The 15,050-nt window shown below is 41.8% G+C and overlaps 1 protein-coding gene across 1 annotated transcript in view; it reads right to left on the bottom strand.

The window, feature by feature from the left end:
* LOC124719051 (protein unc-45 homolog B) overlaps nucleotides 1-15,050 on the bottom strand; it is a 96,587-nt gene that overhangs the window by 31,266 nt on the left and 50,271 nt on the right. Inside the window, exons 9-11 of the mRNA XM_047244722.1 lie at nucleotides 14,388-14,585; nucleotides 11,149-11,359; nucleotides 862-1,124 (exon numbers count right to left, since the gene is read on the bottom strand). Of these exons, the coding sequence (XP_047100678.1) occupies nucleotides 862-1,124; nucleotides 11,149-11,359; nucleotides 14,388-14,585 (672 nt within the window). The remainder of the gene's footprint in view (nucleotides 1-861; nucleotides 1,125-11,148; nucleotides 11,360-14,387; nucleotides 14,586-15,050) is intronic.

The following is a 15,050-nucleotide window of genomic DNA, read 5'->3' as shown; positions in this document are numbered from 1 at the left end:
GTGGCAATCAGAGCAACAAGGCTTCGTATACTTCACTGGGAGCGGATCATGGCTCTATCGGGCAGAACAACACATTTAGCCGAAGCCCGGTGACTTTGGGAAGTTATTGCCATTTTGTTTTCATTTCCTGTGACCTTTATTATTGAAATTGTAAAACGAAGTACACAAAAATGTACAAGTTTAACTTTTGCAATATGCAGTCACATATCACATCTTGTACCAAAAAACTGTCAAAACCGTATAAATTTGATCACGAAAGCAACACAACACACTGCAAATTAGCACTATCATAAAAGAGGAAGATAAATATCTTTCTGGGAAGTGTACAAATAAACGATGTCTGGAGACTTGTCAACTTTCCCATGTTTTTTTTGTATGCTTTAAACAACTGATTAAAAAAGAAAAGTATTTTCTGATATGAAAGACTCAAAGACTATCTGTTATTGGACTATTAACATGAAACGACCTACCCCCTCAAACACTTACATAAGGTTTCACAAAGTTTAAATAAAGGAAAGCGAGAAAGAATAACCAAGCACTAATATATCGATGACTGCAAAAATAATATAATGAACACCTGAAGCTGAACATCTCTAGCACAGAGTTACAAAGGTCACCTCTGGTTAATCCTATAGCAATATCATAAATAACTTGTTAAGAGCTGATATCCTACATCGTAAAAATTGTGACAATATCTGATGCTAGTAGTAAATATTCCTGGAAAGAACCTGCAAGTAAAGAGAAAATACACAAGTATACTGTTATACTGTATATCTAAATACGATGTACACAGAATTCCAGCACAACGTAACACAAGAGTAAGGTGTGTCACAGCAAGTTAATCGAGTGCGCATTACTTACCAGCAGACGCTTGGTAACAAAGTCGGGATCGTCCAGTTCGTGTTCCTGTGGTATGTGCTGCTTGGCAAACTTGGCCAGCTCTACCATCTCCGGGATGACCTCTTGCTTCTCGTACGCGTTGGCCAGGTTGACCAGTGCAGTCACGGAGCAGAACGTTACTGACTGGTCTCCGGAACGGGCCACGTCGAACAGGGCACGGAGGGCTTCTCGGTCCTCGATCAGTTTCTCCTTGACGTCTGCGTCCAGAGTCAGGTACGACAGACCTGTTGCAGGACAAAAAACACTGAGAAATAGTGAGGAACGTAAAAGAAACACACACTGCTGCTGTCTTAAGCAGCTGTCTTTTTCTTCAAAAAAGGATGCACAAATGTCGACAGGCAAAAGATAGAAATTAATATGTCTGTAAGAAGATCGACGCACAAAACATACGGCAACGTCCACCGTCGTACCTCAGTGTAAGATCTTGCCAAGAACCTGAGAAAATTATGGCAACACATAAAGATCACTGAGCAGATTGAAGGCTTCTATCCGGCCACTCGACAACCAGTCTGAGGAGGCAGTAGAAGACAGGAAAAATAAAGCTGAGGTTTTAAATTTCACGTTTAAGAAATCATTCGCACAGGAGGACAGTACAGACATAGTGTCATTTGACTGTTGCACAGACTCCCGCACGGAGGGCACAGAAACGGGCATCTCTGATGTAGAGAAGCAACTGAAAGAGTTGAAAGCAAATAAGTCACTAAGTCCAGATGGAATCCCAATTTGGTTTAAAGAGAGTATCACGTGACACTGGTCCCTCATTCAGCTCGCATTTATCTCTAATCTCTCGCCCGGCGAAAACCCCCGAGCGACCAGAAAAAAAGTGCAGGTGACTCCTGTACATAAGTAGAGTAAAGGAACAGATCCACTTAATTAAGAGCAATATCCTTAGCTACGGTTTGCTGCAGAATTCTCAAACGTATTCTGCGTTCGAATATAATAAATTTCCCAGAGACTGAAAAGCTTATGTCCACAAATTGGCAGAGATTTAGAAAGCATCACTCGTGTGGAATGAACTCACCCCTTTCTTACACAACATACTGTGAACTACAGATGAAGGCCGACAGCAGATTCCATATTTCTGTATTATCGGAAGCATCTGACATGGATCACCAACGTCATCTGTTAATGGAGGTAAGAGTGTATGTACGAGGTTCCCATATATGTGAGCTAGTCAAATACTTCTCAAGTAATAGGACCCAGTACGTCCTCGACGGTGAATTCTCGTAAGAGACAAAAGTAGTGTCAGAAGTGCTCCAGTGAAGTGCAATAGAATCACTCTTAAATGATATGGCAGAAGAGATGAGTAACAATGTACGGTCATTTGCTGAGGACGCTGCAGAGTACGGAAAGGTGTCACTGTCGAGTGACTGTAGGAGGATACGAGATGACTTAGGCAGATTTTCTAGTCGATGTGATGAATGGCAGCTCGCTCTAAATGTAGAAAAATGTAAGTTAATAAGGACGAGTAGGAAAAACAATCCTGTAACATTCGAACACAGCGTTAGTAGTGTGTCGCGAGCCACACCGATTAAATATCGAGGTGTAACATTGAGAAGTGATACGAAATGGAACGAGCATGTCAGGTCAGTAGTAGGGAAGGCAAATAGTCGACTTCTGTTTACTGGGAGAATTTTAAGACAGTGCAGCTCATCTAGACAGGAGGCTGCATCAGATCCCTAGTGCCACCAATAGTTGTGTACTGCTCACCACCAGGTCAGATCAAAGGACGACATCAAAGCAATTCAGGGGCACAACGCTAGATTCGTTACCGGTAGGTTCGATGAGCGTGCGAGCAGTACGGAGATGCTCCGTGAATTCAAATGGGAATCCCTCGACGGAAGGGGACTTTCTTTTTGCGAGGTACTATTGAGGAAATAAGAGAACTCACATCTGAGGCTGACTGCACAACAATTGTACTGCCATCGATGTACATTTTGCATAATCCGTGAAGAAAGGATATGAGAAATTAGGGTACATACAGAGGCACACAGATAGTCATTCTTCCCCTGCTCTATCTGTGAGTGGAACAGGAAAGGAAATGATAAGCAGTGGTGAAAGGTACCCTCTGCAATGCACTGTGTGGTGGCTTGCAGAGTACGTATGTGGATGCCAATGTAGATGTTTAGCACTAATAGTAGATATTAACGGTCACACATCGAATGAAACGCAGTACGTAAATTTCCGTGGGGTTCGATTCGAATTAAAACGAGTCGATGTATCGTTATGCCCTTAGAAATGTCTTCCATTCTGTTGACCTAAAGAAAAGGGCATCAGTTTATGTAGCATATTTTCATTCCCTGAGATCTTACGAAATTATTTTCTGGAGGACTGCAACTAAAGTAAATAAAGTGATTGTTCAGCAGGACTGAGAAGTGAGAAAATTTTGCAAGGCAGGTGGCCTTATGTTCTGCAGAAGCCTTTTTAAGGATCTTTGTTCCCAATACATTTACTTCTTAGGGGTTTTTGTTGCCAACAATAAAAAATCAGTTCCAGCTAAACTACGATTTATGCAACTGCAATAAAAAACAAAATAATAATTTTCAAGTAGAATTTACCTCCTTGCTGTGAGGCTTAACAATCTTACTGTACTTAATAATGACTAACTTAGTGTCCACTTGTTTGCTGTAGATTGTGTGGTTTGCACACACTTTTTTTTAATCACATATGGGACACCTTCCAAACTTTTCACACTAATTAAGGCCAAAGAAGCATGATCTTTTTCTTTTCCAAATGTACTTCGGACTGAAAAACAATTCTAGTACATGGAGTCCAACGTTTTTGTTAATCATGTCTGTTACATTCTTGTAGTGATATTTTCAGAGAAACTGCTGTGAAGCTTGACAATCTTACTGTACTTAACAATAACTAACTTAGCGTCCACTGCTTTGCTCACGTGGACTGTGTGGTTTGCACACATTTTTTTTTAATGCAAATTTTTATGTAGTTCACAAATTGTGCCACCTTCCAAACTTTTCACACTAATTAAGGCCAAAGAGGCATGACCTTTCTTTTTTCCAAATGTACTTCTGACCAAGAAGTGATGCTGATAGCTAGTGTCCAACGTTTTTGTCATTCTTGTCTTTCAAATTCTTCTGTTGATATTTTCAAAGAAACTTTCATACCATAACATATATTTCTTTACATCTGGTCAAAAAATGAAATAACAGTTTTCATTGATGCAGTTTTAAGGTTTTCAAAAAAAAAAAAAAAAAAAAAAAAAAAAAAAAAAAAAAAAAAAAAATTTTCATCCTCTAGGGCTCAACTTTCCAAAAACAGTGAGATGTGTATTTTCTATTTATAACAGAGAAACCACATACAAAATTTCATAGATTTAGCTTTGAATATGCTTTCATAATACAATCAAACAATGGAATATCAAGGATGGAATGTAACAATATTATCAGTAAGAAAGTTGCCACTCACCATATAGCGGAGATGCTGAGCTGCAGATAGGCACAACAAAGGCAGTGTGGTTTCAGTTGCCTCAGATTGCAGTCATGTGTGTCAGCTGCATTTGCACGAGTGTACGTGTCTGCGTACATGTGTGTATTGTTGACAAAGGCCAATGCCGAAAACGTAACTGCGAGAGTCTTTTCGTTATGCGTATATGCGACACAGCATCTCCGCTATATCTCACTCCTTTAGGGGATCAAAGTTCCAAAAAAATGAAACATGTTTTTTTTTTAATTTCTAATTGAGAAATGAAATACCAATTTTCATAGATGCAGTGTTAAAAATGCTGCAGTAATTCTTCAATAATGATTTATTTTTTTAAAAAAAACTATCACCCATTATTTCACCTTACTGTGCTGTACCACCTAGATTATATGGCTTCCCTAAGGTCCATAAAGAGGCTGTCCCGTTGAGGCCTATTGTTTCTAATATTGGTGCTCCGACATATCGTGTAGCTAAACATCTTGCTACTTTGTTGAGCCCACTAGTAGGTAGGTGTGAACACCACATTAAGAACTTTGCAGATTTCTTACATCAATTGCAGGGATTGCATTTGAATGACTCTGATATTTTAGTCAGTTTCGATGTGGTTTCTCTTTTCACTCGCGTTCCTCTCTCTGCCTAACTGAGGTTAAGTTTGGTGTCGAGTTGCCAAATTTGTTTCGACATGTGCTGACTTCCACTTACTTTTATTCAATGGTCAGTACTACGAACAGACTGATGGAGTTGCAATGGGAAGCCCGTTGTCACCTATTGTGGCCAATTTGTTTATGGAGGACTTTGAGGAACGTGCATTGGAGTCAGCGACCTTGAAACCTGCGTGTATTTTCAGATATGTAGATGATACTTTTCTTGTTTGGCCTCCTGGTAGTGAGAATTTAAACCGGTTTTTGGAACATCTGAATTCAATCCACCCGAATATTCAGTTCACTATGGAGGTGGAAAAGAATGGATGCCTTCCCTTCCTTGATGTGTTGGTCAAAAGGAAGACTGATGGTACGTTGGGACATTCTGTTTATAGGAAGCCCACCCACACTGACTTGTATCTGCGAGCTGATAGTTGTCACCATCCAGCTCAGCATAAAGGGGTACTTGGCACCTTGGTTCAGAGGGCCCACATTATCTCAGACCCTGAAAGTTTGGCAACTGAGCTAGCACATCTCGAAGTCACCTTTTGTCAGAATGGTTATAGTGAGAGGCAGATCAAACGTGCGTTGCGCCATCAGCCTTCTGTCCAATGGGTGAGTGACGATTGCAATGAAGTGGCACCTAAGTCTACGGCCTTTTTGCCTTATGCAGGAAGCATTTCCAACAAGATTGGCCGTATTTTGTGGAAATGTGATGTGAAATGTGTTTTTCGACCACCTTCTAAGATTAAGGCCCTGTTGGCGTCCGTAAAAGATGATCTTGGTTTGCGTAAGGCTGGGGTCTACCGTATTCCCTGCAGTTGTGGCATGTCATATATTGGTCAGACAATCAGGATTGTAGAAGACCGGTATATTGAACACAAGCATCACACACGCTTACAACAGCCGAGCAAATCTGCTATTGCAGAACATTACCTTGACACCGGTCATCCTATGGAATGCAACAACACGGAGATTCTGGCTTGCATGTCCAGCTATTGGGATAGTATTATTAAGGAAGCTGTTGAAATCAGACTATCAAGCAACCTTATTAACAGAGATGGTGGATTTTGTTTAAATGCTGCTTGGAATCCGGCCCTGTCTCTCATCAAACAACAGAGGGACAGAATTAGTGCCACCTCACCTGTTGATTAATAGTAACTATCGATATTTCTGATGTTGGTTATCTTTGGTTGTGTTGACACTTGTTCTGTGTGTGGTGTCTTCCTTGTTTCTCCTCTGTGAACCGAGGTATTAAATTTGCTTGCACATTTTTGCCTTGAGAATGGCAGGGTGTGCTCCTGTCGAAATATCGGCGGTGTTCGACGATGTCACCTGGCAGCAAACCCGTAAGTTATTTGAACATTCGATTCGCCGGGAAAAGTTAAGGTCTCAAACAGACTGTCTTCATTACGCCAAAAAACAATGACAGAGTTTTTGTCATCTAAAAAGTAGGGATAAAATGTCCGTTGTTTTTTAGTAAGTTTGACAGCTTTTCTTTCATTGTTATGCATTGTTTAAACCTAATGTTTTCTTGCCAATTTTTCTAATACATGTTTACTGTACTGTGTAAATTAAAATAGTGTGTACATACAGCAGTTTACCACACAGTTTCTCATACTTAGACTAACAGAGACCGATGACCACGCTGTCTGGTCTCCTTCCCCAAACCAACCAACCAACTTAGACTAACATTTTTCATATTCGTATTATCCGAACGTTCGGATTACCGGGGTTTGGATTAGCAGGACTCTGCTGTTCAGACGGGGGCAGGGGAGGGGGGAATCTGAAATTTGTTAAGTTGTTTTTACACTCCACAAAAAATTTCTGCATTCAGGCTGATAGTGTTGCAATGGTAAAAGTCAAACATCATGCACAGAGTGATTTTATTACGCAGATGACATGTTTCCAAATTTATGCATCATCAAATTTAAAGACTGTGAATGTTCTTTTCACACACAACTTGAAATGCCATACTGCTCCTGTAAATCTGACGACGGATAAATTCCAAAATGTGTTGTATGAGCAGTAAAGTCATTCCTTGCCTCATGTTTGATTTCTACCATAGTGACGCCTGAATGCAGAACTACTGATTATTATAATAGTGATCGCCTGCCTCCTACATCACTTTATGTCACATTTACATTATTGAAATTAAAACATTCTCAAAAATTGTGGAATTTCTCAGACTAATATCTTGCCCGCATCTATGTCAGTACCGGGCAAAAGTGGTCAAGATTCTCAATCCGCGGAATGGGTGAACTGTCCACATACATAGTTAAGTTTGTACGAAAACCTCAATGTGCAAGTCGTACTTGGATGTGGGCATTTTTTCCCCCTTACCTTCATCTTTCTCACTCTTTCTCTTTTCATTTTCTGCCTATCTTCTTTACTGCTTTCCTCTCGGTTTTTAAAGGCACTATTCATTCTACTTCTCATTCCACTTACTCGCAATTCAGTTTTACTTTTCAGTTTCTTCTTACATCAACTCTTGACTGGGGCTGACACAGTTCTTAACAATGTAGTACCTTCAACTTCCTACTCTTACAGAATCTGTCCCCTCGATTTTTGTCTGCTCACATCATCACAACAGTTCGGTCCTTCCCAAGCTGTGGCACAAGTAACCTGACACTCCACCCAAACCTTCAAAAATCTATCCCCCTCACCTCCTTGAGAAAGGAACTAAGAATTCTGAAAACTGTGAACAGCTCTTTCTACTTTTAAATGTAGCTATCACCACTACTGGACTACACTAATTATACTCGGTGGATTGTCACGTGGTGTGTGACAGGAGGGTACCTCGTACCGCTCTTAATCATTTTCTTTCCCCATTTCACTCACAAATGTAGCAAGGGGAGACAACTGTCTATACGTTTCTGAGTCCCGTTTCCTCTTCTTTTGCCTCCACGGTCATTAATTGAGATATATGTCGCTGACGGTAGTGATCATTCTGTAGCCTGTTGTAAATGCTGATTCTCTAAGTTTTCTCAATAGCATTTTAATTGAATCAACTGTGGGTTCTTGGTAAAACATTGCTAATTAACTAAACAAGCACTGTTTTTGCCTTGTTTCACAAAAACCTAGGTCGTGCAGGAACAGTAATAAAATTTGTGAAACAAGGCAAAAAACAGCCCTTGTTTAGTTAATTTCTCAATAACATTTCACGAAAAGAACATCTCCTTCCTTTCAGGAATTCCCATTTGATTTCACGGAGAATCTCTGCAACATTCAGGTGTTTCTCGAAACTACTGGTAACGAATCTAGCAGCACGTCTACGAACTGTCGAGATGTCTCCCTTTAATTTGATCTGACGGGCATCCCAAACACTCTAGCAGTACTCCAGATTGAGTCACTCGAGGACGCAGTCTCCTTTATAGACAAGCTACTAGACTCGAGTTGAAATCCACTGTCCTCGTCGAGGAGATTCTCACGTAGACGGATTTCGGATAGCCTCCTCGAGTACAGACTCTCCTATCAGTGTGATGTGTCGTGCAAAATTTTTGTATCTATCCATGACCAAACTAAATTCACGATGGAGGTGGAGTAAATTGTCCAGCTGTCATTCTCGGATGTTCTGGTCCAGAGAAAACTGGAGGGAACACTGGGACACAGTGTTTATCGGAAAAAAACTCACACAGACCAGTATGTTCAGTTTAGCTGTCATAGCCTATCACAGAGGGAAGGAGTGCTGTGCATGTTGGTCTGCAGAGCTCTTGTGATCTCCCACGATGAAAGCCCAAACCTGGAACTGAACCACCTCAGGGACGTGTTCCAGAAAAATAGCTTTAGCGACCACCAAATTTAATGCACCTTCCAGCAGAAGACTGTGCCACAGCCGACATGCAATGAACACCGACTGAAAAAGATGGCCGACATTCCACACGTGGGCAACGGATCTGGAGAAATTGGTAGAATTTTACGACGACTACATATCAAATGTGAGTATCGCCTGCCATCAAAGGCCATATCCCTTTTAGGAACAGTAAAAGACGACCTGTGACTCCAGAAATCTGGAGAGTATTAAATACTGTGTGAGTGCAGGAATGCATTCTGAGACACGGGACTTAGGAAAAGCAGGAAAAGGTATGGACGGGGTCTAATCAGTTACTGTCAGTTGCACAGTAAACACGTACACTTTATTTAAGGAAATAATTCCTAAAAACAATCATTTTAAAAACTGACTGTAACAAAAGCTACACTGACAGCTGAAAGCCTCATTAAGAAATAATTCAAAATTATTTGTCAGCTGAAGGCCAGAAGCAATACTTCAGAACAATCAACAGCTGAAGGCCTGAATCACAAATGAGGGAGACAATTACTCGTTAAAAATACCAAAATAATTTTTTAGACAATAATTTTAAAAAATTGACTGTAACACAAGCTTCGCTGACGTCCGAAGGCCTCGTTATGAAAGAATTCAAAATTAATTGACGGCTGAAGGCCACGAGCAATGGGAATAATTTAAACAAAATATTATTTTTCAAACAATTGACACAATCAGACAAAATAAAAAAAGGGAGTACTCCATAGACAGTGCTCCAAGGATCGACCTGAGAAAAGTCCCTACAACTGCGTAAGTGGTGAGATGGGCAGCCACGAGTTATGTTCACCTAACACGATGGCAACTCAAACTAGGGACAATTTAAACGTTGATCGATCCTCTTACCAAATCCACCTGACGTGTGATAACCGGTACGATGATGAATAATTGAAGGGAGGTCAAAGTCACAGACAGCACTGTGCCTTCAGAATCTGGTGTTTAAAACACTGAAAGTCAGAAGTAACCACTTCAACGAAGGTAGACAAAAGAAACCACAATCACACCACAATCCGGGGGCTGTCGAACTACACATTGTACAGGACAGCATCAGCAAGATGAAGAAAAGCACACTGCTGCAAAAACACACTGACCTCCAGGGCAGGTAACGGGGGCATTAGCGGCCACTAAGCACTAAAATACTGCTGCTTGCACTTCACCAAATAATAACACAAAATTCGAAAACTAATAACAGGCAGTACAAGACGGCTAATAGATTCTGCCAACTCGACACATTCCACTTGTTGCTGTTCGTCTCACGGAAACCCTGCAAGCAGCAATGCACGAAAAAATGGCACGATCTCAAAATAGTGGAGGTTTCACTACTGGATTAATGTTTACTCAACTTAATGTGCTGGGTCCAGTGGACAACGAGGTTGTCGCCCTCGCAACTACAGTCCCTCGATCCAGCAATGCCTGCGTGCCACCAGTAGTCCCGGCACGTCCTCGCGCTGCCGGACCTCTCTGCTGCTCCATCCCAACCGAACTACTGACACACCCCTGTCCTTCCAAAAATAGTACGGGTACTAGATATCGATAAATGCTGCTGCTGCCACTCGCGGACAGACAACGCTAGAAAATGTAATGGTGCCAGTAAACAGAAGAAGAAACCGTGACACAACTATCCCTGTTACACGATGCCAACCTATCAACGGCACCAATGTGAGCTGCAAACGGATCACATATGTCAGACAAACCACTCACACAACTGAAGGAAGGTGGATGTAACACAAATGGCAGACCAATCTACAGCAGCCTACAACATCAGCAAATGCAGAATGCTGCCCTGAAACCAACTATGTAATGAGATACAAAGCTACACAAATTTTGCACAACACATCCCACTATTGGGACTGTGTATACACGGAAGCTATCAGAATTGGGCTACACGAGAACCTCTTAGACGAGGACAGTGGATTTCAACTTAGTCGAGTGTGTGCTCTGGCACTGGAAATTCTCCAAATGCAGCAGAAATGGGACACCGAGCACGGTCGAGGCTGATTGCAGACTGAGGACCGTCACTCAACTACTGAGCACCAGCTGCCCCCACCAATGCAGTTGGCACATCGTGCGGTCCGTACGCACGGTCAGTGGTGGGAGGAGACGGCCGTCACGTGCTGTCGAAAATTCCTTCTACGATGATCAATCAATCTGGCTGCACACCTGAGAGAATTTCGAGAAACATATTCACTATAAAAACCTACGAACACACCACCGTTTCTGACGAATAGTCGCCGTCGAGGAGAAGTACTCAGTTCCGTTACTTAAAAAGTGTTCGAGCACCTTTATCGATTACTGCTATCCGGGACAGAAAACGCTGCTGTAGAAGTATATAAATAAGAAGCGAACCTTCGACGGCCCAGCGCTTGGCATCCTGGTTCTTGGCAGTGAGCAGGAAGCGCCGGCAGGCCTCAGCCAGCTTCTGGGTGGAGCCCTCGGCGAACGGCCGGACGGAGGCGTCGGTGCCGCCGCTGCTGCCCAGCTTGCACAGGCCGACCAGGGCACGCACACGCACCCCCAGGTCTTTGCTTTGGTACAGCTTCTTCAGAATGGGGACTCCCTGTGAGTCAGTGCGTCTCGTAAGTCATCAGTATTTTATAGCTGTCCGTCTGTAATAATTTTTCTTCACAGATATCAATTTCTGTTATTGCACCTTCACTGATTTCATTCACACTCATTTCATTATGGGGATTTATTTCAAGAGCTATTATATTATTGTGAAGTGTCAGAGTGTCTTGGAAAAACTGACATACAATCCACAGAGATTAAGTAACTGATTAATAACTGTTTTTTTTTAATTTTTTATATTTTTATGAGCATATCACTTGTTGTAACCTGTTTCCATTAGCCAGCAATCTTATTCAGACAAAAGGCATGTGCTGCAAGTGGTGATGTAACATTCCCCTCACAACAATACTACAATTGCACAGTTTTATCATATGAAATATTGAAGAACACAGTGTCTTGGGATAACAGAATCTTCACTGTTTAGATCATAACTGTTCTTTCATTTTTTATGATTGGTTATGATTCTCTTTGGAAACAGTCATCAGATCTACAGTAAAAAAAGCTACAAATTTACATACAATCACACTGTTGCAGACATTAGTTGCAGTATGAACACTCTGCATTCTGTATTTATTAGTTATTTTCTGCATGCAGTTGAGAAACTGAAATATATTCTAAAAAGGACAAGTGGCTGTATGTCTTGTAATCTCTGCTTTAGGTCTGCATCTTCCTTGTAAGCAGTGACTCAGTCACTGAAACAAAGATCAATTACATCTAGGTAAATGTAGCAACATAACAAGCAGCTAATTACACTATTACACTAGCTGCAGACGGTTATGTACATCTGTTAGCAGATGACAGTACTTATCGATCAAACATCACTTCAACAGTTACCAGCTGGCACTCTTCTTGCCAATGGGAAGTCATAACATCTTTGATAGATGGCGGAACATATACGTCTCCTCGGTTACCGAGCTGGCATCCTACTGATCACCACTGGTACATTTACATTTACTAGAAGGTCAGGCAGAGGGCAGCCCACGATTAAATGAGTCCTGTCATCGGATAATGACTGTTTTTCTATTTTGCCAGTTTTACTGAGTATTTTATTCTTTATAAAATCAAAATATCTTTCATTGTTTTCTCAAACACCAAACTCCTAATAATTATATATCTAATACATGTTCTCTGCACAATGTAATCAATTCCCACGGCCACTGGCTACCCGTGTAGTTATGGCGCAGACAATGGGTGGGGCTTCCGCTACTTCACTACCGGCAGGCAAACAGTATTCAGAAGTGCCTCCGTAACCTTTCCTGGTGTAATAATCGGTTGTATTCATATCGGGTCTCCAGCCAGACCGTATCGCCATCCGGACACAATATTTTGGCGGTCCACCTGGCCGCCATCTTCAGGTGAGTAGGCCATCACAGTGTCTCGCCGGAACTGCGATCAAACACGCCGTGGCGGCTCCTTTAAACGCCGACCGTGGGTCCACCGTGTGTGCGCGAACACAACTGCCCTCTAGTGACAGGCACAACAGCGCACCAGTGGTGAAAGCTCGTGGAAACGATAAATCGATATCAAACACTACTGACAGTTTTTGAAGACTGAGATGAGGACAGTTGCTTCTTAATATCAAACAGAACAGGGTTCCAACTCTTACTTAAAGGATACCCCTTATCTCCGTTTCTAATATTGTCAGGTAGCCAGATCTCACTGGCTTCTTTCACTACACAGTCCCAATACCGCGATGAACAAGCAACCGCTCGTGTCTCATTGTACAAAATTTTACGTACTTCAGTAAGACAATGTTCCGCCACTGCAGATTTTTTTTGGCAATGATGCTCCACGCAACGGTCCTGGACCGTACGAATCGTTTGTCCAATATAGACTCTCCCACAATGGCAGGGAATGTTGAAGACCGTGGGCTTTCTCAAACCCAAATCATCCTTCACTGAGCCCAACAGGGCTCTGATCTTGGCTGGTGAACGGAGTACACGTTTAATATCAAATTTCTTTAAAATTTGCGGTGCGCTGTTATGCCTGTCGCTAGAGGGCAGTTACATTCACTCACGCTCGGCGAACCCACGGTCAGTGTATAAAGGAGCCGCCACGACGTGTTTGATTTCAGACTCGATATGAATACAACCAGTAATCAGAACTGTTCCCTGTGGCAACGATTCCTACCGAGGATACATCATGCTGCGCCTTTTTACTACGTTTTTCTATATTAATGTCCATTTCGACTGTAACTAAAGCGGTATGTTTTATTCCTGTTCACGGAATGTAGATCTGATGAGAATCTCTGTAGTCTATTGAAATCCGTCATCAAGATAAAAAATAACAGCTCATATGCAACCGTGACTGTGTTTACTAAAGAAATTACAGTTGGAGTTCTCCTGTCATGGATGTTACAACATTTATGATGGTATCCTGAAGTGAATGCCTGATGTCTGAGAGATAGAGGTCGTATTTGTGTGAATGTGTGGGTGTTTTCTACTTTAGAAGAAGGCCTTTTGGTTGAATGCTCAAATCTATAGCAGTCTTCTTCTTGTGCCTGTCTGCAAGTCGACGTCTCCTCTATATGGCGAGTAGCAGTCTACCACATATATGTTCACAGCATAATTTTTGTCGGTATCTGTCCAGTCGGGCAGGCAGTTATGACAACAACCTGCCACCTTGAGAACAGACACTACACTGCTACAGTGAAGCACAGAGAGATCAACTGCGAAAGTCTTGCTTCCAATTCTGCTGGCGTATTTTGTGTCCCCACCTTCACTTTATGTTGTCTACACAATGCATTTTGGTATAGGCATATTACAGCATATATTCTGCTTTATACCACTTTTCAGTTATATAAAATTATCACAGACCTGATGACCATTTTCAAAGTGAAGTGAAATTGCTCATAATAAATAAAGTAACCTTTGTCATTCATACGGTGAAAAACCTGTTATAACTTATTCTCAAATAGAATCACAGTATTAATACAACACATAAATGTCTGCTTTCTAGGGCTTTCTACTATTGTGTACTTATCGCCTGCCGCAGTCTTACAAGTCTAGTACGTCACATACCTCAGCAACTATAGCTCGGGCTTTGTCCTTCTTGGATGCAGCGGCGACAATACATTCGCAAGCTACTCTCTGCTGCAGGACGTCATCTGTATTTGCCATGACCAGAATCATCTGCAGAATGCCTTCCCGGCCCATAATTGTGTTTCCAATATCCAAAGGTCCAAGAAGCAAGCACGTCAGCGCTACTACGACACGAACCTGCCGACAAAGAAGACATCATACTTTGTATTAGAGCTGCAAATATCACTCTCACTCTCTCTCTCTCTCTCTCTCTCACACACACACACACACACACACACACACACACACAGAGAGAGAGAGAGAGAGAGAGAGAGAGAGAGAGAGAGAGAGAGAGACACACACACACACACACACACACACACACACACACACACACACAGAGAGAGAGAGAGAGAGAGAGAGAGAGAGAGAGAGAGAGAGAGAGAGAGACTGTGAGTATCACTGAAAGGTTGGTATCTTGTTGAAAACAAAGTTTGTGAGAAATTATAAATCTGGTTGTAGTAGAGCTATGTAGAATATAACTTAAATTCAGCAACCAGCCACAAGTATTGCATAAAATTTGAATATACCTTTTATACCATACTTGCAGCTGATTGCTGCACTGATGTAATGCTGGTGAATCAAAACAGTACGACCACATGC

This window comes from Schistocerca piceifrons, chromosome 10 (assembly GCF_021461385.2).
Source record: "Schistocerca piceifrons isolate TAMUIC-IGC-003096 chromosome 10, iqSchPice1.1, whole genome shotgun sequence".
NCBI classification, from domain to species: Eukaryota; Metazoa; Arthropoda; class Insecta; order Orthoptera; family Acrididae; genus Schistocerca; species Schistocerca piceifrons.
The sequence above is the reverse complement of the archived record's forward strand: the minus strand, read 5'-3'. Positions and strand labels throughout refer to the sequence as shown.